Source organism: Panicum virgatum, chromosome 7N, assembly GCF_016808335.1.
Source record: "Panicum virgatum strain AP13 chromosome 7N, P.virgatum_v5, whole genome shotgun sequence".
In the NCBI taxonomy this organism is placed as follows: domain Eukaryota; kingdom Viridiplantae; phylum Streptophyta; class Magnoliopsida; order Poales; family Poaceae; genus Panicum; species Panicum virgatum.
Genome location: NC_053151.1, coordinates 45,923,100 through 45,948,723, shown reverse-complemented (window position 1 = coordinate 45,948,723; position 25,624 = coordinate 45,923,100). Strand labels below are relative to the sequence as shown.

General features: G+C 43.9%; 2 protein-coding genes and 1 long non-coding RNA gene across 9 annotated transcripts; 1 reads left to right on the top strand and 2 right to left on the bottom strand.

Annotated features, from left to right (window-relative positions):
* The first annotated feature begins 6,321 nt into the window (after nt 1-6,321).
* On the top strand, nt 6,322-19,293 carry LOC120681984 (ABC transporter C family member 2-like). 7 transcript variants are annotated; one of them, XM_039963687.1, is made up of 31 exons: nt 6,395-6,499; nt 6,875-7,004; nt 7,104-7,205; nt 7,453-7,836; nt 8,673-8,854; nt 8,972-9,011; nt 9,093-9,252; nt 9,356-9,470; nt 9,547-9,627; nt 9,707-9,731; nt 9,854-9,910; nt 10,132-10,197; nt 10,329-10,403; nt 10,813-10,920; nt 11,047-11,181; nt 11,842-11,948; nt 12,036-12,129; nt 12,283-12,450; nt 12,764-12,904; nt 13,179-13,385; nt 13,462-13,560; nt 13,769-13,921; nt 14,392-14,786; nt 14,930-15,110; nt 15,208-15,531; nt 15,845-16,601; nt 16,726-16,847; nt 17,235-17,480; nt 17,898-17,999; nt 18,173-18,494; nt 18,866-19,293. In XM_039963687.1, the coding sequence occupies exons 4-31, from the start codon at nt 7,504-7,506 to the stop codon at nt 18,958-18,960; spliced, it is 4,890 nt and encodes a 1,629-aa protein (XP_039819621.1). In that variant the 5' UTR covers nt 6,395-6,499; nt 6,875-7,004; nt 7,104-7,205; nt 7,453-7,503; the 3' UTR covers nt 18,961-19,293. The 7 variants fall into 7 exon arrangements, 6 of the variants coding, with proteins under 6 accessions (XP_039819622.1, XP_039819621.1, XP_039819624.1 ...); XM_039963688.1 differs by lacking the exons at nt 6,875-7,004; nt 7,104-7,205 and having other exon boundaries at nt 6,322-6,499; XM_039963690.1 differs by lacking the exons at nt 6,395-6,499; nt 7,104-7,205.
* Nucleotides 19,114-19,793, bottom strand: LOC120681985. Its single transcript, XR_005678159.1, has 2 exons — nt 19,725-19,793; nt 19,114-19,685 (listed from the first exon to the last, which is right to left on the bottom strand). It is a non-coding gene; the product is annotated as an uncharacterized LOC120681985 (long non-coding RNA).
* Nucleotides 19,794-20,274: 481 nt separating this feature from the next.
* On the bottom strand, nt 20,275-25,144 carry LOC120683097 (BAG family molecular chaperone regulator 1-like). Its single transcript, XM_039965111.1, has 4 exons — nt 24,619-25,144; nt 22,446-22,702; nt 21,432-21,578; nt 20,275-20,673 (listed from the first exon to the last, which is right to left on the bottom strand). Exons 1-4 carry the CDS (start codon nt 24,860-24,862, stop codon nt 20,536-20,538), a joined length of 786 nt encoding a protein of 261 aa, XP_039821045.1. The 5' UTR covers nt 24,863-25,144; the 3' UTR covers nt 20,275-20,535.
* Nucleotides 25,145-25,624: the final 480 nt, after the last annotated feature.

The following is a 25,624-nucleotide window of genomic DNA, read 5'->3' as shown; positions in this document are numbered from 1 at the left end:
CCACGGCGGCGGCGAGGTGGCAGCCGGCGGGACGGCTCTGGAAGCGGCGGGGCGCGTGGCACGGCCGGGAAGATTCCAGCGCGAGGCTAGAGGGCGGTGGAGGAGGTCGTCCGCGACGCGTGGGTGCCAGCGCGACGGAAAAAGGCGGCCGGGAAGCCTCTCCACGACGGCGGCGTCGGTGCCGTCGGTGGGCGGCGGCGCGGAACAGAGCAGGGAGGCGGGAGAATGAGATAAGGGTCGATTTGAAATTTCCAAAACTTCCAGGGACTAAACTGTAAACAAGCAATAACTTTTAAACTAAAACTCAAATGGAAAAGTGTCCAACATGAAAGTTGTTCAATTTTTCAAGAGCTACAACTTTGATGTTGTGCAAAAATTTATTTGACCAAAGGATAGAGAGCTAAATTTGATAACACAAGAGGGATTTTAAATTCTAGGAATTTTGTCTTTTTCAATGCAAATTCACTTCAAAATTAGACTTAAAAACAAAATTGGCTGCCATGCATTAAATGCACTGCAAATTTTACAAAAACACCCTCCACAAAAGCTATATTCACAAATAACTATATAAAGGACCTTGCATAAAATCATAATTACACATATAACCTTTGATAATTACAAAAAGATCCTTTTCAAGCAATTCAAGCACATGACGCAAAGCAAACATACACAATTACTGTGCAGACACCTTTTTAATTACTGTGCAAACACCCGGGGTGTTACATAAGTGATTCGTCTCGTGATTTACAACCCATCTGTGCAAAAAGTTTTGTAAATAGACTTCATTTAGTACTTCAAATTAGTAAGATTCTAACGCAAAATTTTTTTGCGCTGGAACTAAACAGGGCCTAAATGACGAAATAGTTCAACTGTCACTCTGAACTACTCAATCAGGATTCAGGCCAAACTTTTTTCAGAAGTCCTTATCACATCAAAAAGAATCTTATTATTTTATAGTATTAAATAAAATATGTTTATAAATGTTTTTTGACAGCTGAGTGCTAATTCGCGAGACGAATCTAATGAGCCTAATTAATTCATAATTTGCTACAGTGATACTATGGTACCATCCGCTAATCGTAGATTAATATACCTCATTAGATTCGTCTCGCAATTTAGCCACAGGGTTCTGCAGTTAGTTTTATAATTAACTTTTATTTAATACTTCTAAATACTAAAAAGTTCCAGAGACTTTTTTTAAAGTCCCTAGAACCAAACCACCCCTAAAACATTTCCGCTATCAATCATCTCATCTTTTGAGATGCTGATGTACTAACATGTTCAGAAGTGTGCGCAGCGGTGTACAAGGCGACAGGACCATACCAGCCAGACTACCAGCTATCCTTATCACTCATCAGGGAGGTGGGCTCGATGTGTCTCTGCTATGTTGCGGTTCATGTGAACTTGGCATGTGAAGCGCAGCAGCTGCACTGGCTCCGCTGTTACTGCTGTAAATACAGATATGCCAGTCCCGGCCATAAAACAGGCCACGGATAATGGAGCCTTTCCCTTTGGATCAATCAACGCACCGTGCTGCATTATTTCTAATCCCTTGCCGCTGTCGATGAAAGATTTCTGTCCATTTTTGTTAGCCACATTGCTGCTGTCTACCATGACCCTGTTTGTTTTCGCTGCACTACTCGCGCTACAAAAAAATCTTGCATGCATACAGTAATAAATGAAGTCTATTTGCAAAACTTTTTTCACAAATGAGTGCAACTTTGCGCGACGAATCTAATGACGATAACTAATCTATAATTGGTTCCAATAATACTACAGTAACCATTCTCTAATTGTGCGGTCAAAAATCTCATTAGATTCATCTCCAAAACCAAACAGGGCCCGTCTCTCTGAACTTCGCATGTGCGCAGCATAACAAAGTGACTTGCTGGGCTCAAGCCTGAAAAGCATCTTGAGGAGGAGGGAAGAAGAAGAGGTAATAGGACGAGCTGTGCGGGGCTGTGTGCTTGGGAAGGCTGGTGAAAGGTGAAAAGCTACAGCGTTGGAGGATGGCGAGCGCAGGGCCTTTTTCAGAGGAGGTATGGCGATTGGCAAAGGTAGATTTGCTTTCTTTTTTTTGAAAGTGTAGATTTGCTTTCTTGACGTAGGGCGAACCGGTGAATCAATGGCGATGAGGTTTTCTAGCAGGGGAACGTTGGTGTGGATGGGCTTGTCAGGATTCTATTCCCGTGCACGCAGCTGACCAAGCTACAGTTTCTTTCCTGTGCAGCGCTGCGCTGAAGCCTGCCGCTGCCTGAAGGTGTTCGTTCATGTCGGCGTTCAGTACTTCAGTTTCCGGTTTCGAGATTCGAGGTCGGAACCATATCATCTGCATGTACTATAATAAATACTTGACAGAATATACTAGTCTCGTATTTACTTGTTGCCACACTCTGCGATGAGAACGCTCCAGGTTTGTGAGGAGATAAATAAATTGGTAATCCAACAGGTAACTTTGGGCTTCTCTTTCTGCATCTAGCCCATGCTAGGATTATTATAGATTAATAATCCATCCGGTAACGCTATCGGCGGCCTCCACCTACAGTGATCCAGTCCCTTTTTTTTAAAGCGAACTCTCAAAGACAAACAGTTGGATCTTCCGGCCCATAAAATTCAGCCCATGGACCCACAGCCAGTTTGAAAGGCACATCTAGTATATTCCTGATTTCCCGTCTTGTCTGATTTCAATCTATGAGGCCCATCAATTATGCAGGTAAACTTTTCTGATCCAGTGACTGATTAGATGCTTGGAGGCCCATTTGATGGATCAAGTGCATTGCAGAATCTGAATGCTTCACTACACTAGCCTGTGAATTGCAACTTGCAAATTGCTGGTGATTTCCCTAAAAAAATGCAAGTTGCTGGTGATACAATACAAGCTGTACTCTCTTGACTCGGTCCTAGCACGGTCATGTGCCGTATCTCTGCAGAGCACGCAAAATATCCCCTTTTTTGTGCTCTGATATCTGTGCTTCCGTTCCATGCAGATACGCGACAGGCACGCGCACTTGCTGGAAATGTCTAACGGGCTCCTAACCTGCCCCAAGCTTTTTGATCCGGGAATTCAATTCACCTGCTCGGGACCCATGGCCACAGTGTTTGAGGGAATGAGGGATTACTTTATTATATGTAATAAAGATCATCAAACTGAAAAAAAAGGCAAGTGGTTCTGGTGCCCCATTATCATTTAGTATAATTAGTATAATTCTTTGAAACGTATTGTGTCCTAAGCAGTGGCGGATCGATCTAGAAGAGGCTTATTTCTCTCTCTCTCTCTCTCTCTCTCTCTCTCTCTCTCTCTCTCTCTCTCCTCTCTTTCCTCCTCCTTTTCTTCTTCATTTATGATTGAAATTTGTTGGAGGGCTTTAGCGCTCTCCATTGATTCCAGGGGGTAGCCCCCTTCATCCCCTGGATCCAGAAACAACTTCAGGACAAGTACATGTTCTCTGACCTGACTTCAGCTTTTTGACTCAATGTGATTATTAATGATAACATGTAGACTGACATTAAGCCAAATTGGGCATTGGGTAATAATAGCTTAAGCTGAAAACAGACAGCACATGCTGACATGCAGTAACAGCTGGTGCCTGCAAAAAAACAACAGCAGAGAAGATCCGGGCGAGGATTTTGCCCATTCGGGACACATCCATGCTGACGACTCCGTTCATCAACCTGGTCAAAGATAGACAGGTTCTAGTTCCCCTTAACAAAATTCTGACATAAGTAAGTGATCTTCTTCTTGTTGTTGTTTTTTTCTTCTCTCACCTGCATGAATCTTCTTGCTCCTGGAACCTAATGATATGTTAATTGAGAAACGAGATGCACAAAGTCAGCTGCTGATGAATGTTTTGTGCAGCAGTCCGTCTGGAAATCGAGCTTGCAAAGGAAGAGGAGTCGTTGTCACACACACTGCACAACGTGCCGGTTGTTTCGAAGAAGCATCTTTTTCCACAAGAAATATCCTTGTCGATGCCCATGGCTAGAGCTGCAGACTCGAGTGGCAATCTTTTTTGTTTCTCAAACCAACTGACTTTCTGCTCCTGCGATAAGCGCAGACGCCAATCTTAGATGCAGAAACAGTGACATATATATATATATATATATATATATATATATATATATATATATATATATATATATATATATATATATATAGGCACGAATCCTGCAGTATGCTATATATGTTGGCACGAATCGTGCAGTATGCTTTATTTTCCCTATGAATGCCGGCAGAAAACTCTGCTTGCTCAGGACGACACATCCATGCTGACGACTTTTTTTATTTTTAAATGAACCCTTTTTTTCTCCTTAGCTAAGAGCAGACGTCAATGGCAGGCCAAAAGATAATCTGACTAATTGCAATGAGTACCAAGTGTTGCTGCGTCAAGACTGTACTTATGCCATGGGATTGGCCATGATTTTCCTGAACAAAATAATGGAATAGAAAAAGTCCTACTTGTGTAGTGCTGCGTATCAGTTGCGGGAGTGTTGGCACGTACGCTCGTGAACGTGCAGTACGCTGTATCCCTTGTTAATTCCACATTTGTATACTTGATTTTTGAGATTAGACACATTTCCTCGCAAGTTGATTAATTAGGAGACATCTTAATAAGTGTGTCTCCATTTATTTGTCCTTTGTAGTGATGTATGTGAGCTGTCACTTTTGACACTGGACACCGTGAATCTCAGGCTCAGCATCTGCAGTACGCTGACGCATCACCTTGACATTCTCCGCTTGATATTTACCACAGCCAATTGTTTCCGCCAAATATAGAACAGAAAAACAAACGGTGCTAGACTGCTAATCTTGCTCCTGGAACCTAATGATATGCTAATTGAGAAACGAGATGCACAAAGTCAGCTGCTGATGAATGTTTTGTGCAGCAGTCCGTCTGGAAATCGAGCTTGCAAAGGAAGAGGAGTCGTTGTCACGCACACTGCACAACGTGCCGGTTGTTTCGAAGAAGCATCTTTTTCCACAAGAAATATCCTTGTCGATCGGCCGCTCGTCAGCAGTGACGTCGTCCACACCGAACCTCAAAGCTGCCACCGAATCTCGCGCGTGGTCGCGTCGCGATCGGGAAACCAAAACCACTTCATATTTTAATTGGTTTTAATTGATTTGCGGAGAATTAAAGTGGAGGTAGGAAGGCCCCATCGGCCATGGCAGGATCTAGTAAGGGCAGGTCTACTTCATCAAGAACAAATACTAGTAAACAACAAGAGGTTGAAGACGACGTGTGGTTTGTGCAAAAATACCCCTGCACTACTTCGCTTTTGTTGACCTCCTTTTTCCTTCTATTTATACGTAGACCATATTGCGCAACTGTCTTGTAATGGGATGCTCCGGGACCCGGTTGAAATTTCGAACAAACACACTCAACAATGAAAGGGTGCTAACGCGATTGCTAGAGTGAAATTTCGTTTTGCGTCGTAGATAGGTGAATACATATGAGGCGTTGTTCCCGCAAAAAAAAAAAAAGAAGATGGCGAGCGAAATATCAAATTTATTGGTCCGAGCCTGGTCATTGGATCGATGAGCGTGCCGTTCACATGGTACCTTTTTCGGATTAATTAATGCTTTCTACCGGCCACCAGACGGGTCCTAAGTTACCAACCTGAATTCATTAGAGGACCTTGATGTAAATTTTCCAAAGGTGTTATGGCCCCAAGCCACACTAATAATATCATAATCCTCCCATGATCTGCGGTCTAGTACACAGGACACTGCTGATGCCGAAGATTACAAAAAGGCAAGCGGCTGCGGGCAGTAACACCGTCACCAATGACGAAACGAAACCCACCAATTGCATATATTTTTCTCTCAAATCAAGGTGCGTTTATATCACTTTGCATTTTATGTTTTTGGAAAGAAATCTTCAATATTTGAAATATTAAATATAGACTAATCACAAAACTAATTACAGATCTCGTCTATAAACTGCGAGGCGAATCTAATAAGTCTAATTAATTTATCATTAGAGCATACTTACTATAATATTACTGTAGCTATTTAGTGTCTAATCACATCCTAATTAGACTCATTAGATTCGTCCTGCGATTACAGTCCATTTGTATAATGTAATTTATTTTTCAACTATATTTAGTACTCTATGTAAACGATTTATAAAAATTTTATGTTTTGCATTTACTCCATCTAAACACGGCCTCAAAAAGCTTGTTGAAGAATCCAAACACAAACACAGAGACAGTAAATGGACGAGTAAAGGACGGAATCATACTGTAGCAAGCACTGTAGACAGAATGGGAGGTGGGGTAGGGAATAGGGATGGAGGAGAGGATGCTCGATCCGGTCAGTAGCCCCCCCCAGCGTGCTAGTCCGCATCCCTCTCCTTGCCATTCTGTTAAACTACTCCGTCTCCGTATCACCTCCGCCGCCTCTCCTTCCCACGAAGGCGAGAGGTGCCCGCCACCGCGAGGGATGTTGACGCCTCGTCTCCGCCTCCGCCTCCGCCGCTCCAGTTGATCCGCCGCCGAGGTGAGCTCTCCGACTCCGCCCCCGCCCGCGGATCCTCCGATCGCGGATGCCGTGCTTCGGATTTTTCATGCGGCGCGCGTTCCTCTGACTTGCATGCCATGCCTTGTCGCGTAGCTCTTGTGTGGTTTGGTAGGTGGCTCTCGTTGTGCGCCGCGCGAGCGGAGAAGATAAACCCCAGGTCCCCAGCGCAAAATTTACGGAGAGAGTTGCGAGCGAGCTTTTTATTTCCCCCTTTCGGACCTTTCGCGGCAGCTTTCGCGGGAGGATCCCGCGAGGTTGGGCCATTCGTGGTGCGGATTCTCGGTTCTGTCGGGATGATGATAAACCCTCGTTGTTAATATCGCCTTTTGCACTTTTGTGTTTGGCCTGTTGTAGTGGACGGCTGTCATGTGGCGCCGCTGCAGCACCGCTCTTCCGTCAGGCTAGTGAGTGGAGGTGGCAAGTGGGGCGGAGATCCATCCGCTCGTCGGCTCGTGGATTTTAGTTTCTCCTTTTTGTTGCATTGGCAAGTAATTCTAGCTTTGTTTGTACGTGTTCTCCCTGCCCGTTTAGTTGGTTTTCTATTCGTGTGCTGAACTTATTGCTTCGTGGTGCCCGTGTCCAGTCCAGCCCATCCATTGCTGTTTTCATTAGGTGATACTTCTTCTTCCTCAGCCTACCGAGCCATCCAAGTTGAGCGGTTGAGCCACACTTGTACCTGATTATGGTAGGTGTAGTTTACTTCCCGAAAAAAATTTGGGTGTCAATTGAATCTCCATGCCTACATTGAGTCTGCCCCTGTGTATGTCTTTGCTTGGTGAAATTATCAGCGTTACACTGTTTAGAAACCAAAAGTAGTTAATTCCTAGTTGACCTTTGGGTTAGTAGACTAGTTTCATGGTAGATTGATGTTGAATTACAATGCTCATTTGCTGAATTTTCTCTTGTTTTTCTGATTAACTTCTTGAATTCAGGAGGACATCAGAACTCTGTGAAGAGCAGGTTTGCTAAGTGGAGGGGGCGAGATGGGGTTTGACCCACTGGATTGGTATTGCCAGCCAGTAAGGCATGGTGCTTGGTCGCATGTGGTGGAGAACGCATTCGGTGCCTACACTCCATGCGGCATCGACACCCTGGTGGTGTGCATCTCATTCCTCGCACTCTTTGGTGTTTGCTTCTATCGTATATGGAGGACAACGAGGGACTACACAGTGCAGCGATACAAGTTACGTTCACCGTACTACAATTATATGCTTGGGCTACTTGTGGTGTACTGCATAGCTGAGCCACTATACCGGATTGCCACTGGTACCTCCATCATGAACTTGGATGGGCAGCCAGGCCTTGCTCCATTTGAGGTGAGAGGGCTAATACGGTACCATTTACCAAGATCTGTTTACTTTATATGTTGCTCCCCTGGCAAGTATATTTACTGAGTCCTTAGTATGTAGTACTAGATTGTAGGACATACTTTGTGAGAGTTGTAGAAAGCAGTGTTGTTAGATGCACCTGACAAGTACTGGATGTACAATTTTTTTTTCTTTTAAGATACTACTGCTCAGCCTCAGCCCCATTGCAAAGGCCACCTAGTAGGAAAATACGATCCAAGTAACTAAATGTGGCCCCTTGAATCCTCATAGTAGATGGTGTTTTCTGTTAGATAATATGGTTAGCATGGTTCGGCTGGCCCTTTGGGCTGTAGGGCTGCTGGCCGCATGGGCCTGTCTGCCGTGTGCCGGCCCCTCCCAGGATGATTTCTAGGTCAAGTATTAGATTAGGCAAGGATCTCCGTTGATTGGTATTGTTTCCATAAACCCTAGGACATCCTTGCCTATATATCTTGTACATCTGCTTTGCACCCTAATCAATCAATTATCCCGAGCCATACTTGCTTTCATTTTCCAATATCTACTTATTGATGCCAGTGAGCTATTTTTTCTCTTCTACTTTTGTTGCCAGTGAACGATAGTAATAAGAGTTAACTGCAATATACAGAAAATGTGAATCGGATAGATAACCATAATCAACTGCAAACAATTCCTCAGTAGCTATGGAATTATGTAAACTATAGTGTATCCTTTACTCATATATTCTTTTACCTATGGAATCATGTAAACTACAGTGTGTCCTTTACTTAATATATTCTTGTACATTTTTTTATCTTTTCGGGTATTTAAAATCTGCAATTTTACAGATTGTCTCATTGATCATTGAATCTGCTGGTTGGTGCTGTATGCTTGTAATGATTCTGCTGGAGACAAGAATTTATATCTATGAGTTTAGATGGTACATCCGGTTTGTGGTCATTTATGTGTTGATTGGGGAAGCTGCTATGTTTAATCTTGTGCTCTCAGTGAGGCAGTACTACAGTTCGAGGTACAGTACATTTGTAACATCTATTTTGTTGATGAAATTATTTTTGGTGGTGACTCGCAATTTTTGTCATGCTAAGAATTTTATAATGGGCTAACTTGGTGTTTTTCCCCTATGCAGTTCAATCTTTTACTTATACTGCAGTGAGATTGTATGCCAGGTTTGCATCATTTCTATAGTTGTCCTATAATAATATTTTGGTGTTATCTCTGTTATATGCTAAACCTTTCTTTTTGTACAGTTCTTGTTTGGAATTCTCATGGTGGTTTATCTGCCTAGTTTGGATCCTTATCCGGGTTATACCCCTATCAGGAATGAGGCACTGGTTGACAATACTGATTATGAACCTCTTCCCGGTGGAGAGCAGATTTGCCCTGAGAGACATGTCAACGTATTTTCCAGTAAGTGATAGGAAGTTGTTACACATTATCAGATAATATACATAACTAAATTTGTATCCCTGTTTGAATAATGATATATTTTGTTATCGTGTTACTTTGCTAGGAATATTCTTTTCATGGATGACTCCTCTAATGCAACAAGGATATAAAAGGCCTATCACAGATAAGGATATTTGGAAACTAGACAGCTGGGATGAGACTGAAACTTTGTATAGCCGGTATGTTTTCCCATTCTCCTTGTTGAAATGATGAATACTTGGACCTTCAAATCCTAACGACTCAATCCTATCTCAGATTCCAGAAATGCTGGAATGATGAACTTCGAAAACCAAAACCTTGGCTGTTACGAGCTCTTCACAGCAGCCTTTGGGGAAGGTATGTGCAATTGTACACCTGATACCTATATGTTGATTTGATATTTGTGCGTGTAGTGATTAATTATTTTAACTTTCAGGTTCTGGCTGGGAGGATTTTTTAAGGTCAGTTTTTTGTCCATATCATTCCGTTAGACGATTTTCCCTGTGTTTCCTTTTCATATTTGTTCCATTATAAACATTCTGTGTTATTCTCAGCATCTTATATGTTTCCCTCAAATTTGCAGATTGGCAATGATGCTTCTCAATTTGTTGGTCCACTCATATTGAACCTGTTGTTAGAGGTATTGCTTCTCATTTTGTGACATTTCAAAGTTAATAACATAGAAGTGCTCATTTATCAGTTATCCTAATATGTTCCTTTTCATTAATCACTTGTAACCATCGTTAATAGACTAGTAAGTGCATTGATTCTAGAACAGACCATGCAATGTGAAAATCTAGCACACTATGTTATTTGCATTTCACCACTATAAGGCGCTAAACTCTTTTTCTTTCCCGATAGTCTATGCAAAATGGTGTTCCATCTTGGAGCGGGTACATCTACGCTTTCTCAATCTTTGCTGGAGTGGTATGGATCATTTTCGTTTCTTGCATGTTGTGCATTGCATTTGTTTGTTGTTTCAGTGTGTTTGAACTTCCAAGCAACAATTGTGATCCTAGTGATTCAAAATTGAGTAACCCTTTTGCTTCCATTTTCAGTCTCTAGGAGTTCTTGCTGAGGCACAATACTTTCAGAATGTCATGCGTGTCGGTTTCAGGTTGAGGTCCACATTGGTATGTGTTTCTTGCATATCAAGAACTTTATTTCCCTTCTTTTAAGAGGTTATGCAATCAGCAGGCATCCATGGAATCTCTTGTTCCCTTCTTGAGATCACTATTCTACTTATGAACCTTATGGTTGCCTTGGGGGTTGCAAGTCCTGATATGTCAGATAATAAGCAAATTGGATAAGCAAAATAGCCTTAACAGATAATTGTAGGGAATTTAGTGAGATAATGGAAAATATTTGTTCCCAATTTTCCTTTGTCATTATCTGGTTTTATTGGTTATTGTATTACTTTATATGAATTCGTTTTTAGCATCTAGAAGGACTCTTTACATGGTCTCTACCTTGTTTCCTATGGTTCCTCTATGTATGAACATCAAAGTTTTCAACAAAGTCTAACCTTTTGTTATCACACAGATCGCAGCTGTTTTCCGCAAGTCCTTGCGACTGACTAATGATAGTCGTAGGAAGTTTGCTTCTGGGAGGATTACTAATTTGATTTCAACTGATGCGGAGTCCCTTCAGGTACCTGCCTTGTGTTATTGGATTGGCTTACTGTTAGGAAGGAGAGAGAAGTGTGTATTGATACTGTGCCCTGGCCATTTGTGTGTGTGTTTTGCATCCTTCTAATTTACATTTGCACCTTTGCAGCAAGTGTGCCAGCAGCTTCACAGTCTATGGTCTGCGCCTTTCCGCATTGTTATTTCCATGGTCCTTCTATATGCACAGCTTGGACCTGCAGCATTAGTCGGTGCGCTCATGTTGGTTCTTTTGTTTCCAGTTCAGGTACATTTCTCTTTGTGAACATGCAGTCCTGAAATTTCATATGTTGCATGTCTATGTATCTATGCTGTCTGTTTTAGTGACAGTTCCATTGTTACTGGTGAATTGGCTGCTGCATTTGCTAGAGAAAAGATGTCCATCATATACACATTCTTGTGTTGTATTTGGAGTTGATGTACTTCCTGTAATTATGCAGTGGTGAACCTTTTATTTATTTGTTGGTGCTGTACCCCCTCATGTTTGTGCTCTTACCATGTATGCTTTTCTTATGGAGGAAAAAAATTATAATAAGCTTTATTATGTTAATATGATGATATTTCTATGGAAAAACCATTGGTAATGGTTTCTGTACGTGTTCTATCCAATCTACTGCAATTGCCAAAAATTAATAACCTGAAGCTGTGGTTGTTGAGTAATTATTTCACATTATATATAGATGAACTGATCTTGGAACTAAACGTTTATGATGGATCTATTCCTTCCACTCTTTACATTTTTCCCAATTAAGGTTGATGATGCAGTTTTAGCTGTATCATCTTAAGCCCTCTATTTGTAAACTTGACACATCTCTATCAAATAAACAGTGACCGTTGAAGTTTCTGTAAGATACTGCTTTCAGACGTCAAAAGTGACTTGCATTTATCGTTTCTGTTTTTTTTTCAGACAGTCATCATCAGCAAAATGCAAAAACTTACCAAGGAGGGTTTGCAAAGGACCGACAAGCGAATCAGTCTCATGAATGAAGTATTAGCTGCCATGGATACGGTCAAGTATGTAATATTTGTTTTTTATTTCGTTATTACTAACACCTAGCTTTGGTTATACCTATTTTAATTTCCAAAAACTTCTTTTGTTAGGTGTTATGCTTGGGAGCAAAGCTTCCAGTCAAAGGTGCAGGACATCCGCGATGATGAACTTTCTTGGTTCCGCAGGGCTCAGTTGCTTGCTGCGGTATATTTCTTATATCTTTGCACAAGTTTGAAAATTGACATTTTTGTACATAAGTTGATTTGTGAGAAGTTTTATTGTGCACCATATTTCTGCCTTCAAAATATAACTCTGATATCTTCGCGCTTATTCTTATCAATTGCTTCCTTGTTGCAGCTGAATAGCTTTATCCTGAACAGTATCCCGGTTGTTGTCACTGTTGTTTCATTTGGCGTATATTCTCTTCTGGGAGGTGACTTGACACCAGCAAAGGCGTTTACCTCTCTTTCATTATTTGCAGTCTTAAGGTTCCCACTTTTTATGCTGCCGAATCTGATAACTCAGGTGTGTAGGATAATGTTTTCTTTTCCTTTATAAGTTATTTTTAAAGCTACTTGGAAATTACAAAGCATCCCAATTTCTATATGTAATTACTAGATTCTTAGATTGCTGGCCATGCATTTTCCCCTTATTACGTGTTCATATTCATATGGCTTTGAAAAATTATCTAGCTAATTAAATATGGCTTATAAAAATTATCTAGCTAAATAGTTGGACTGGATTTTTGATTCATACCAATAATGCCCTCATTGACTGTGCCGTTATGTTTGGTACTTATGGTTGCTTACCTTTTTTGTTTTTCTTGTAAATTCAACAGGTGGTTAATTGTAAGGTATCATTGAAGCGTCTTGAAGATCTCCTGTTGGCTGAAGAGAGATTGCTTCTGCCAAATCCACCTATTGATCCTGAGCTTCCAGCGATTTCTATCAAGAATGGGTATTTTTCATGGGAATCACAGGTAAATTCATGTTCATATATTTTTACTTGCCACCTGCATTTGTTTATTTTTCACTATTGCAATCGCACCTCTAGTGTTTATAGTAGTTGACTTTTTGTCTCGTGAAAGTAGATGACTTCTATAGGTATCTTCCTAGTACATCATAGGACTCAAGGTGTGCTATTATCTCTTATAGTCTTATATCGAGATATCCTCCTTTCAAGATTAGTATAAAGCTGTTCACATTACCTTTTCCATCTGATTTTAAGAGAACCAATTCTTTCAATGTTGGCAGGCTGAGAGACCAACTTTATCAAATGTTAATCTGGATGTACCTGTTGGAAGTTTAGTTGCAATCGTAGGAAGCACTGGGGAGGGTAAAACTTCTCTCATATCTGCCATGCTTGGAGAAATACCACCAGTGTCGGGATCAGATACCTCAGTGGTTATTCGTGGATCGGTGGCCTATGTTCCTCAAGTTTCATGGATCTTCAATGCTACTGTGAGATTCTCCACTCTTAAGTCTGCTGAGTTGAATCTTGTACAACTTCTTCAGCGATCTAACTATGACCTCACAGGTCCGGGACAACATATTGTTTGGGTCTCCCTTTCAAGCTCCACGCTATGAGAAAGCAATAGATGTAACTTCATTGCGGCATGACCTTGACCTACTCCCGGTAAGTTCTAAATACAAATATTCAGATTTCACTGTTCAGATAAATTTTTTGGAATTATAGGTTTCATTTGATACAGAGGGAGCTTCCTTGGGAACATGTTCCTTTATATCTCATGTTGTAATCTGGTCACACCTTTCTTGTTTACTAATATTGGTGCATGGTGCTTTCATTTTCTGTTGCAAATTAACAAACAATGGATTTCTATCAGGGCGGCGATCTCACAGAGATTGGTGAAAGAGGAGTTAATATTAGCGGGGGGCAGAAGCAAAGAGTTTCAATGGCAAGAGCTGTGTATTCAGATTCAGATGTGTACATATTTGATGATCCACTCAGTGCATTAGATGCCCATGTTGGCCGTCAGGTGCATTCACTATCAATTATATACCATCTTGTTCATGCTATCTATTTACGATCTACTCACATACTGGAAACAGTGAGCTATTGATATTTGGAAATGATACTTCTACATAGGATGTCCGCGATCCTTGTTTTGAGGTTCCATCTATCTAGGAAGCATAGAGAGTCTAGAGCCCAGACCCCATCAACAAACATCCAAAATTCTTGCAACCTGACAATAGATTATATTCAACCTTTCAGAGTTACATGACAAATAGTTCATACAGCTCATATCAGATGTTCCATGTATCACATCGTATAATAATCATATTTAGTCTTTAGGTATAGCACTGTCTGGTATTAGTGACTGCAATTCAGGTTTATGCTTTAGAAAATATTTAAGCTTTCTGCCTTATTTGTTCTTTTCCTAAGTTTTCCTATTATACATGTGCTACTACAGAATCTTGTCACTGAAATGAGTGAGTGCATGTGCAGGTATTTGACAAATGTATCAAAGATGAACTACAGCACAAAACCAGGGTTCTTGTTACCAATCAGCTGCATTTTCTGCCATATGTCGACAAAATACTGCTGATTCATGATGGTGTAATTAAAGAGGAGGGCACTTTTGATGAACTTAGCAACAGTGCTGAACTCTTCAAGAAGCTCATGGAAAATGCTGGAAAAATGGAGGAACAAGTAGAAGAGAAGCAGGATGAAAGCAAATCACAGGATGTTGCAAAACAAACTGAGAATGGGGACGTTGTGATAGTTGATGGAGGTTCGAAGAAGAGCCAGGATGATTCTAACAAAACAAAACCGGGGAAATCTGTTCTTATTAAGCAAGAGGAAAGGGAAACAGGGGTTGTCAGTGGGAAGGTCCTTTCACGGTAAAAGATAATATTTTCTGTGATTGTAATTAGGTTCAAAATTTAATATTCATTCACACTTGAGGCATTCTACATATTGTAAAGTGTCTTTACTGATTATGTTGGTCTGCAATATATGCTTACTCAGTATCATTATCTTGCAGTTACAAAAATGCACTGGGAGGGATGTGGGTGGTTTCCATACTCTTTTTTTGCTATGCATTGACAGAAGTTCTTCGTATTTCAAGTAGCACATGGTTGAGCATTTGGACTGATCAGGGTTCTCTGAAAATTCATGGCGCTGGTTACTATAATTTGATCTATGGAATTCTTTCTTTCGGGCAGGTATTCATACCCATCGTTTCCTTTGATATTTTGTGCTCTCTTTTTGTGTCTATGATTGATAGGGTTTGAGCTAATAAAGTGAAATATTTTTATTTAGGTTCTAGTCACTCTCTCAAACTCTTACTGGTTGATTATATCAAGTCTTCGGGCAGCAAAAAGGCTGCACGATGCCATGCTCCAATCAATATTAAGAGCTCCCATGGTATTTTTTCATACCAACCCACTTGGACGGATCATCAACAGATTTTCAAAGGATTTGGGTGACATTGACAGGAATGTTGCTGTCTTTGTCAATATGTTTATGGCACAAATATCTCAATTGCTCTCAACTTTTGTTCTCATCGGATTTGTCAGCACTATGTCTCTCTGGGCCATCATGCCGCTCCTGATTTTGTTTTATGCAGCTTACCTTTATTACCAGGTATGCCAACCAAACACAATATATGACTGAAATCAAAGTTTCATTATGAAACACATGCTAAAAATAAACACCAACGTGACATCGACATGAGAATGGCTCAGATCTGAAGTTCCATCTCACCCAGAAATAAGCTCTGCCAATCACCACTAAAACAAACAATCTCAGCTCCCTACATTGCATGATTTAGATTGCTTAGAACAGTCAGGCATGTATAGAAGGAAAAAATTTCAAATGCTTTCTTTCCTTGGTAGTATTAATGAATTTATAGTTTACCTTTTTCCTTGTTGACACTTTGTATACATGTTCATCTCAGACAACATCTCGCGAGGTGAAGCGTCTGGATTCCATTACAAGATCTCCCGTGTATGCTCAATTTTCAGAGGCTTTGAATGGTCTGTCCACAATCCGTGCTTATAAAGCCTATGATAGAATGGCAAGCATAAATGGGAGATCAATGGACAACAACATTAGGTTCACACTCGTGAACATGAGTTCAAATAGGTGGCTAGCTATTCGTCTGGAAACATTGGGCGGCATCATGATATGGTTCACAGCAACTTTTGCTGTTATGCAAAATCAACGAGCAGAGAATCAGAAGGCTTTTGCATCTACAATGGGTCTACTTCTTACTTACACTCTCAATATTACCAATTTGCTCACAGCTGTCCTTCGTCTTGCTAGTCTCGCTGAAAATAGTTTAAATGCTGTTGAACGGGTGGGAACATATATTGAGTTGCCTTCTGAAGCTCCTCCTGTCATTGAGGACCATAGACCACCTCCTGGCTGGCCATCATCAGGTGTCATCAAGTTTGAAGATGTCGTTCTTCGATACCGACCAGAACTTCCACCCGTTCTTCATGGCATATCTTTCATTATTAATGGAAGTGAGAAGGTGGGAATTGTTGGCAGAACAGGTGCTGGTAAATCTAGCATGCTTAATGCTTTGTTCCGTATCGTGGAGCTTGAACGAGGGAGGATATTGATTGATGATTGTGACACTTCCAAGTTTGGAATTTGGGACCTGCGCAAAGTTCTAGGAATAATACCACAAGCACCAGTTCTATTTTCAGGTATGTTGCTGAAAAATATATGTTAGCACTGGAGGTGCTTTATGTAAGTTTGTTATTTCTAGCTTTATGTAAGTTTGTAATTTCTAGCTTTTTATGTAGCAAATGTTTATGTATGACCTTTCAGGTTCTGTTCGATTTAATCTGGACCCTTTTAATGAGCACAATGATGCGGATCTCTGGGAGGCTCTGGAAAGGGCTCATCTAAAGGATGTTATCAGGAGGAATGCCTTAGGACTAGATGCTGAGGTATGCAGCATGCATGCTTTTGTTTATGTCAAATTTCATATCCATTAATTTTTTTTCTTGGTTGTTGTTTTCTTGTATAAATGATGTATCATGTATGTTTGTACAGATATGCCATAGTTTATGAAAGACAGTCTTCAGTGAGACTTTTAAGTCTGACATGTGACAGCATTTGGTACTCTAATTTTCATTATTTTACCTGTGAATGAGTATATGGTGTCAAAGAAACGTTGTTTTATTGAATTGATTGGTAAACAATATAATTATGTTTCCCTCTAGATAGTAATCCTGAATAAAATCATTTGCATTTGTCTTAAAGATTTTTCATTTTTTTCAGAATGAGCAATGCGGAAAATTTTCACTAACATGAGCTTTGTTTTATTGGCACAGGTTTCTGAAGCTGGTGAAAATTTTAGTGTTGGACAAAGGCAACTGTTGAGCTTAGCTCGTGCGTTGCTGAGAAGAGCAAAGATACTTGTTCTTGATGAGGCGACAGCAGCAGTTGATGTACGGACTGATGCTCTTATTCAGAAAACCATCCGTGAAGAATTCAAGAGTTGCACAATGCTCATAATTGCCCACCGTTTGAACACTGTCATTGACTGTGATAGGTTACTTATTCTAAGTGCTGGGCAGGTATGTTCTTGAGTAAACCTATTTGTACAGTCAGTATGTTAGTATTTTCATGTCATGTGCTGATTATTGCAATTTTTAAAGTTGCCAGTACTTGCATATTTTGGATGGATACCAATTGTTAGACCATTTTAGTGTCATTTCTTTATCAATCCGAACCAACATTAAATTTAATCATGGCGAATTTAGTTCTTAGGTTTTCAAAAGACTAAAATCAGGACTAAAGAAGCTAAGTAGCCCTCACAATTTGGATGTGTTGTTTGTAGTTGGTAATGTGTTTCCTTCGTCATATCTTGTTCATATTGTACAGGTCTTTATTTGCTGTGTTTTTTCATCAGTGAGATACCTAAAGCAAAATTGCAGCACACTTCATCCCATCATTATATTTGTTGGCAATTCAGTTTTATAATGTGTTTTCAGGTTTTGGAATTTGACTCACCTGAGAATCTTCTGAGCAATGAGGAAAGTGCTTTCTCCAAGATGGTGCAGAGTACAGGACCTAGCAACGCAGAATACCTCAAGGTACTTTGCATCAAATATTGAATTCATTTTGCTAATCTTGCCATGTTGTGCCACTGACGAGAACTATCACATGTCTGCATGCAATCCTGTACCTCCCCTTTTGTGCTAATCTACACCACCGGCTTCAGAGGTGTGCTAATTCATCTTTCTTTTTGGATGAAAAATGATCACAGAGTCTTGTATTTGGAAGTGGGGAGGAGAGATCACGGAGGGAAGAAATCAAGCTGCAAGATATTCAAAGGAGATGGGTTGCTTCTAATCGATGGGCAGAAGCTGCCCAATTTGCGCTTGCTAGAAGCCTCACACCATCACAGAGCGACCTCCTCACCCTAGAAGCTGCTGAGGGAAATAATATCCTCAGGAGAACAAAGGATGCTGTAATCACTCTGCAAAGTGTTCTAGAAGGGAAGCACAACACTGAAATTGACGAAACTCTAAATCAGTATCAGGTCCCAGCTGATCGGTGGTGGTCATCGCTTTACAAAGTCATTGAAGGTATGGTTGTTTCTATACACACTCATTTTTTACTAAATTTTGACAGCTTTCTTTCAGTCATGCTTTGGCCTGTGTATAAATTATGTTGTGTGCAAGAATGATATGTTATCCTGACCCAAGTAATATGATCTTTTGGTAACGGTGAAGTTCCTAGGAATTTTTAATATAAAGGAATATTGGTAAAAACCGACTTGTTTGCACAGACATGTCTTGCCAAAATTATATGAAATGCCTTGTATCTGCCATGCCAATTTTACTCGGGAATCAGCTGTATATGCTCATAACTAGCCTTCGATTACAAGAAAAGCAATTGCTCTGCTTATCAACAGCTTCTTCATTTTTCTGACGGACTTTGTACATATTGCTTTCAGGCCTCGCCATGATGAGCAGATTGGGCCGCAACCGCCTCCAACAACCTTCCTACAATTTTGAGAACAACGGTTCTATTGACTGGGACCAAATGTAGATGTAGAACTCTGGAGTAGAACACTGATTCCATTCCCTGAAGTCTCGTTGTGGAGTAGGTTGGAGGTGCAGTTATTTCTGGCGGATTTGGTTGTTCCTACCGTGTGTAGGTGCTGCCACGGACATAAGAAGTGCCAGCTTTTTTTAGTAGTAGATAGATTCACGGCCCTGACGCCGCTCTGAAAATGAATAATGAGCTAGTTTTGCCACAGCAGGACGGTTCACGACTTACTGTGCCGTCGTCCGCAAGGATTGTAATTTTCTATGCACACTCCGACATCATTATATGCCAAATTTTGATAACTTGTGCAAATGCAAGTCTGTTTGTGAAAGGACAATTGCGCGTCGATGGTTAATTTCTGGATTGTAATTTCCTATCTGCTACCGCCACGGTACGTATACACGTAAGCACACAGGTGCCTGAACTCTCAAAGCCGTCGTCGACCGCTGCATGCAAATTTTAGTTTCTTTCAGTTAGAGCGCCCCAGCTAGCCAACTCGACCATAAAACTCAAGTATTATAGTGGGAGGAGTGGAGGTTTTTATCCTCAGTCCAACATTCCCCCTACTGCATGCGAGCCGGGCGAGCCGCGGGGCTGTGCCACCTGTCCGGTCTCAGCACTTCGGTCTCAGCGAACGCAGCCAGGGAAATCGCGCAGCGGAAATGCGTGGCCGGGAGGGATCGAACCCAGGACCTCGGCTCTGGTACCAAGTTAGCGCGCCCCACCTAGCCAACCGGCTCTGGTACCAAGTTAGCGCACCCCACCTAGCCAACCCGACCATAAAACCCAGGTGTTATAGTGGGAGGGATGGGGGCTTTTATTTATAGTCCATCATTTACCCTACGGCGTGCGAGCCCGGCGTAGCCCGCAGTAGGTTCTAGTGCCCGGCGTAGCCCGCAGCAGGTCTCAGCACACGAGAGGCGCAGGGGAAATCGCGCAGCGGAAATGCGTGGCCGGGTGGGTTCGAACCCGGGACCTCGGCTCTGGTACCATGTTAGCGCGCCCCACCTAGCCAACCCGACCATAAAACCCAGGTGTTATAGTGGGAGGGGCGGGGGCCTTTATCCTTGGTCCAACATTTCCCCTACGGCGTGCGAGCCCGGCGTAGCCCGCATCAGGTCTCAGCACACGAGAGACGCAGGGGAAATCGCGCAGCGGAAATGCGTGGCTGGGAGGAATCGAACCCAGGACCTCGGCTCTGATACCAAGTTAGAGCGCCCCGCCTAGCCAACCCGACCATAAAACCCAAGTGTTACCAACACTTTCTGCACGCACTCTCTACCGTCATCAGATGGACATGGACTCTGTAGTCTGTACGATACAAAAAGAACGGTGTTGCTTTTCTTTATTAGGGCCGATCAATCGACTACAGCCGGCGGGGAGAAATGATTTTGCTGTGTGATTACAGACAGTTAATGGTGGGGTTTTGGTTCTTCTAGCATCCTAACCTACCAGCTCACCACGATCACAACGAATGGGCACCAAAACTGATACAACACAGCACGGAAAGTAAAGAAAATAACAGAACAAACACCACGCACGTATACACGTATCCGTTTTACTGATCGACGATTTTCAGTCGAAGAGCTCCCACTGCGTGGTGGCTGGCGCCTCGAACGTCTCCCATTTCGTCGTCACCACGACGGCCTGCAGCCGCGCGTTGGAGACCTTGAGCACGTCCAGCGTCTCCACGCATTTCTGCACCCGCTTCGCCTGCAAAACACACGCCTGTCAGAATTAGAAGGCATTACTTCACACACGGTGATGTTAATCTCATTCATTTGCAGTATATATTAGGCTTGCTGAATGAGATCGTTTTTCAGTATGCCATGGTTTCAGACAAAAAAAAAGTAAGGGAATTCCCCATCCTAATCTTTGAGGTGGCATGAAGACACCATCACAACCATGATAAAAGTCTCTGCACTTTTTACATCTCTAATCATCCATGCCCACGAAGCCCCCGGCTTCTAGCTTTCCTGTCGTGGCAGTTTGCGTTTCTTGCCATACACTCTTTGCAAACCTATAAAAGGCCATCCAAGGGAATGATAAAGCCACTGCTTTAGAGACTGAATTCACCATAGAACAACCTAGGAGCAGAGATAGCTGGCGCCGAGGCACTGCATGATCGGCATTACACGTTTGCAGCAGGAAAAAGGCTGTAGGTGGAATTCTTGCCCCTGGCCCTTACCAACTGTTTACTAGAACCCCCCTGTGACGCTTCACTCACCAGCCGGTGACAGGTGTGACAGACAGCTGCCTACAGTCCCATCTCATGAACACTTGCACTGCTTGCATTGCCATGGCACTGCTTGCATTGCCATGGCACTGCTTGGCCACTCGCAGGCCAGATATTTTCAGATACCAATGCTACACTGCTACTGTAACCAATAGGCCGGTGGCCCTGAAACTGGTCTGGATCTGGGTGCTCATGCTAGCCAGTAGCCTGATCCCTGCAGTGAGTGTAGGTGTACCTGAATGTTCCTCTGTGAAGAGGAGTCCCCGACTGCAGGTATGCTCTCCAGCTTCACCGCGTGTCGCATCAGCAGCTCGATCAGCGTCGTGATCTGCACCTCGGCCACCTTGTTCCCTCTGGAGATCGATTTCTCGATGCTGGTGACCTACGACAAGAAAAGGAACATTTCTCCTGATCAGCATCATCAGAATCACGTCATCGTTATCAGAGGAGAAGCAATATAATGGCACCCTGCAGGAGCATATCCTTGTCAGGGATTCAAGTTGTGCCCCTGTTGGGATGGGCAGCTAGCTATTCTAGGCCTTGTTTAGTTGCTGTCCGTAAAGTTTTTGAAAAAAAATCTTTCTACATTTGAAGTATTAAATATAGACTAATCACAAAATTAATTACAAATCTCGTCTGTAAATCGCGAAACAAATCTAATGAGCCTAATTAATTCGTCATTAGAAGTTGTTTATCGTAACATTACTGTAGCAATTTAGCGTCTAATTACGGCATAATTAGGTTCATTAGATTCGTCTCGCGATTTACAAGCAAATTATGCAATGCGTTTTTTATTTCGTCTAGATTTAAGTCTCCATACAGGTGTCGAATTTTTCTTTTAGAATTTTGAACTTTGCAACTAAACAATAGGCTAGTATGAATGGACTCGGGGACCATGTGGGAATTTCACTGCTCGGCTCTACATGCCCACATCGGCAGGACATCCATTCATGCAAAATCAATTTGCTCACCCAATTCCTTGGACAGATTTCTCAACTCGCCATTCAATGCACCAACCCTACTCCCATGCTTGCATGTCCGAAGCAGCACGGATTGGCACCATGACTCCACCAAAAACAGCATGCCTTCTCTCTTTTTTTCTTTATTAAACACGCTAGATAAACTTATAAATAAACTGCCTATTATTTTAATTTTTAGTAGCCCAGCTAAGTATCAATCGCCTGAAGTTTTTCATCAATCAGTACCACCACGGACAGAAGTAGCAGCTTCGCGCAACGGTGAGGCTAACCTGATCGGCGAGCTTGTCGACCTCGAGCGCGATAGCGCCGATGGCGCGGTTGGCGCTCTCGATCTTGGCGTTCTTCTGGCGCTCGATGTACCGGCGCTCAAGGCTGGCGGGGTCCTCGGCCAGCACCAGCTTCGACTTGTTCTTCACGCCGCAGGCGTCCAGGTACTCCGTGTTGCCCCGCGCCCGGCCCTTGTAGGTCAGCTGCTGGTCCGCCGGCTGCAGCCCCGTCCTCGACGCGAGAAGCTTCTTCAGCTGCCCTGCACGCACGAATCATACGGATCGCGCAGTTGGTTAGCACAGTGCCGTACATGCAGCTGATTGTTCCTGACCTGCAACTACTGCCTGCTCATCATCACCAACATTTTGGTGCTGATATTAACGCGTGCCATCAATGTTCAAGCTGGCTTTTCTCGGTACTTTTGCTCTGCTGGTGATGGTTAACACCCACGATGAATTCTGTCTGTGGCACTTTGGGGCCAGATCCTAGCGACCAGGTCTGCCATTTTATTGGCGCCAAAATTTTGCCAAAAAAAGAAAAGAAAAGGAAGCTACTACATCTTTCTGATAAATCACAAAAATATAGGCATTTTTTCTTTAGCTTTTTTTTTTTTGCGGCATTGCGCTTTAGAAGCACGCAAATTTGCAAGACCATTTCCACTGTCCCCCGAAAAAACTTGCAGGACTTAGAAAAAATATAGCACACATGTATGGGGCTCGAGTTCAACGAGAGATGATGCTAGAACGTGCCCCCCTTCCTCTGCAGGACACAACAGTCTACGCGGTGAACGAAGTAGCGTGGCGATCACTTGCCGCCTAAGGTGTCGGTGCAACGGGACAACCGAGTCTCCAGAGCACCTCCAGGCCGTCCGATGGGGCCGCCCGTACACGTGGGAGCCATCCTGCCCCTGGATTCCCCGCATCCCGCACTGGCAGCGCCCCCGTCGCTTTGTCGGGGAAAGGCGCCTGCTCTCGTCGTCACCGCCGAGTGCTCCGCTCCGGCCTCCAGCAAAGTGATGGCAAAGCAAGCCCCGCGAACCCCCAGCCTCACCGATCACTAGATAAACTGATTGATTTAATCAGCCTCGTGATCCGCGACTAAGTACCCGCGCTTGCATCACCTTGAAGGCTTCCATTGGAGCAGACAGTGATGCCGGGATTTCACGGAAGGAATCATCCAAGTACGGCTCCGCCAGTCTCAGTGGACAGTTACCAATACTGTGCTGACTAAGTGTTGGCTGAGTTTGATAGTGGAAGTGTGGAACTCCTCTCTCTCATCTCAGAAACTTTTTCCTTCTCTCTTCTCGCTATGTTAGCAAAGTTGATGAAACTGCGTGGCCTAAGCACGGATTTTTCGAAGTTTCAGCATCAAATGATTTACTGATTTCCAGGCACATTTTCATCAGGATTTAGGACAGGAAACTGGTGGATTCGGAACCCTCGGGGCCGCGTGGCGGGGCACCGAAGCCGGCGGCCAAGGACAGAAGGATTTGGATTTTGGGGCAGGGAATTTTTCCCCATTCACGAAGCGAAATTCTTCAGCAGATCATGTGGCATGTACTACGAAATATTCCCGGCGCCTTGTTTCTTTCCGGTTGAATAAGAAGAGAGAGATTCTAGTTCTACGAACAAAAAAGATACGAGTAGAAAAAGGGGACGATGTCTGTCTCGCTCGCTGTCCCTGACATCGCGGGCGGCGTTAATTCCTCCACGCGCCGCCGCCGGAGCTCATGGCGATTTTTAAAAGCCAAGTCAAATTCAAGAGCCCAGATTTTGTTTTTGTTATAGAATAATATCATGTGCAAGCCACGATTTTACCAGCAAGAGTTTTAAACCTATGACTATGATGAGGTCAAATTTTACCAAAAAAAAAAGAAAAGTGTTTGGAAAAACAGAAAAAAAATGTTTTCTCACCTACTACTTGATTAGGGTAATTAGATTGATCGCCGCGATTAGCATAGAAGCGAAAGGCTTTTCCTTGCCGGTTTTACCCGCCCAAGCGAGAAAGGAAGGGAATAAACCACGCGCTGAAATAAACTAGAGTCTGAAAAGCATCGACGACGACGCCGGCGGCGGCGGCGGCGGCGGCGGCAGCGAACCAAGTTAATGGAGCATCAACTCAAGATGGAGAAAGCGGCTTTGACGAAAGGCAATGCGAGACAAGGCACGGACTCACCGAACGTGGCAATGGGGGAGACGGGGACCTCGTGTCGCGCGCCGCCGTACTTGACGCGCACCCTGATCTCCGGCGGCGGCGGCCTCGGCGGCGCCCCGTCCTCCCGCGCCTGCACGACCATCCCGCTCGGGCGCACCTCCCAGCCGGCCCGGTCCTCCGCGGCCGCCGCGACCGCCGCCACCGCGTCCGACCACCCGCTGCTCGACCCGCCGTCCGAGCTCGACCGGTGCATCACCGACGCCATGTATGGACCGAGGAGCGCGCGCCTGCTTCTCCCGATAGTGTCCCGCGGAAGGAAGGAAGCTTCTGCGGGCGGCGAGCGAGGGAGGGCAATTGATGCGGGGTGCGCGCGGTTGGTTTGGTGCAGTGCCGTGGAGTGTGGGTGGTGGTGGTGGTGGTGGGCTGGTGGCGTGGAGGAGAGGGAGAGAGAGAGGAGGAGGAGGACGGCGGAGGAGACCCGCGGCGGGGGGGAGGAGGCACGGCACGAGGCGGGTGGGGGACGCGCTTCTTCGATTGTTCCCCGCTCTGCCCCTCTTTTTTTTTTTGCCGGTTTCGTATATAGGCACACGTATCCAAATGGACCCTTTTCTTTGCCGCGTGCGGACGGATTTGCCCCTGAGGCGTCCGGGGATACTTGGATACTGTTTCCGCATTTGCCTGCGGGTGGGGGCTATAGATGTCCATTCGGGCCACCCGGCCCGAGCCGAGCCCGAGCCTGCCCTGGCCCGTTCACCTCCGGCCCGTGCCTGGCCCGGCTCTATTCCTTAGCGGGACGTGCCGGTTCAGCCCACGGGCTGCGCCGACGGCCCAGCCACGAGCCCACAGGCCTGTTTTGTGCCGGGCCAACCCGCATAGCCCGGCTTGCTTGTCGGGCTCGCCACCCCTCCCCCCCCGGCGGCCCATGATGGGGGCGCCGCCGCGCCGGTACTCGGCCGCGGGAGGGGCGGCGGAGTAGCGCAGAGGAGAGCGAGAGGGGGCGAGGCCAGCGAGGAGAGGAAGCGGCGGG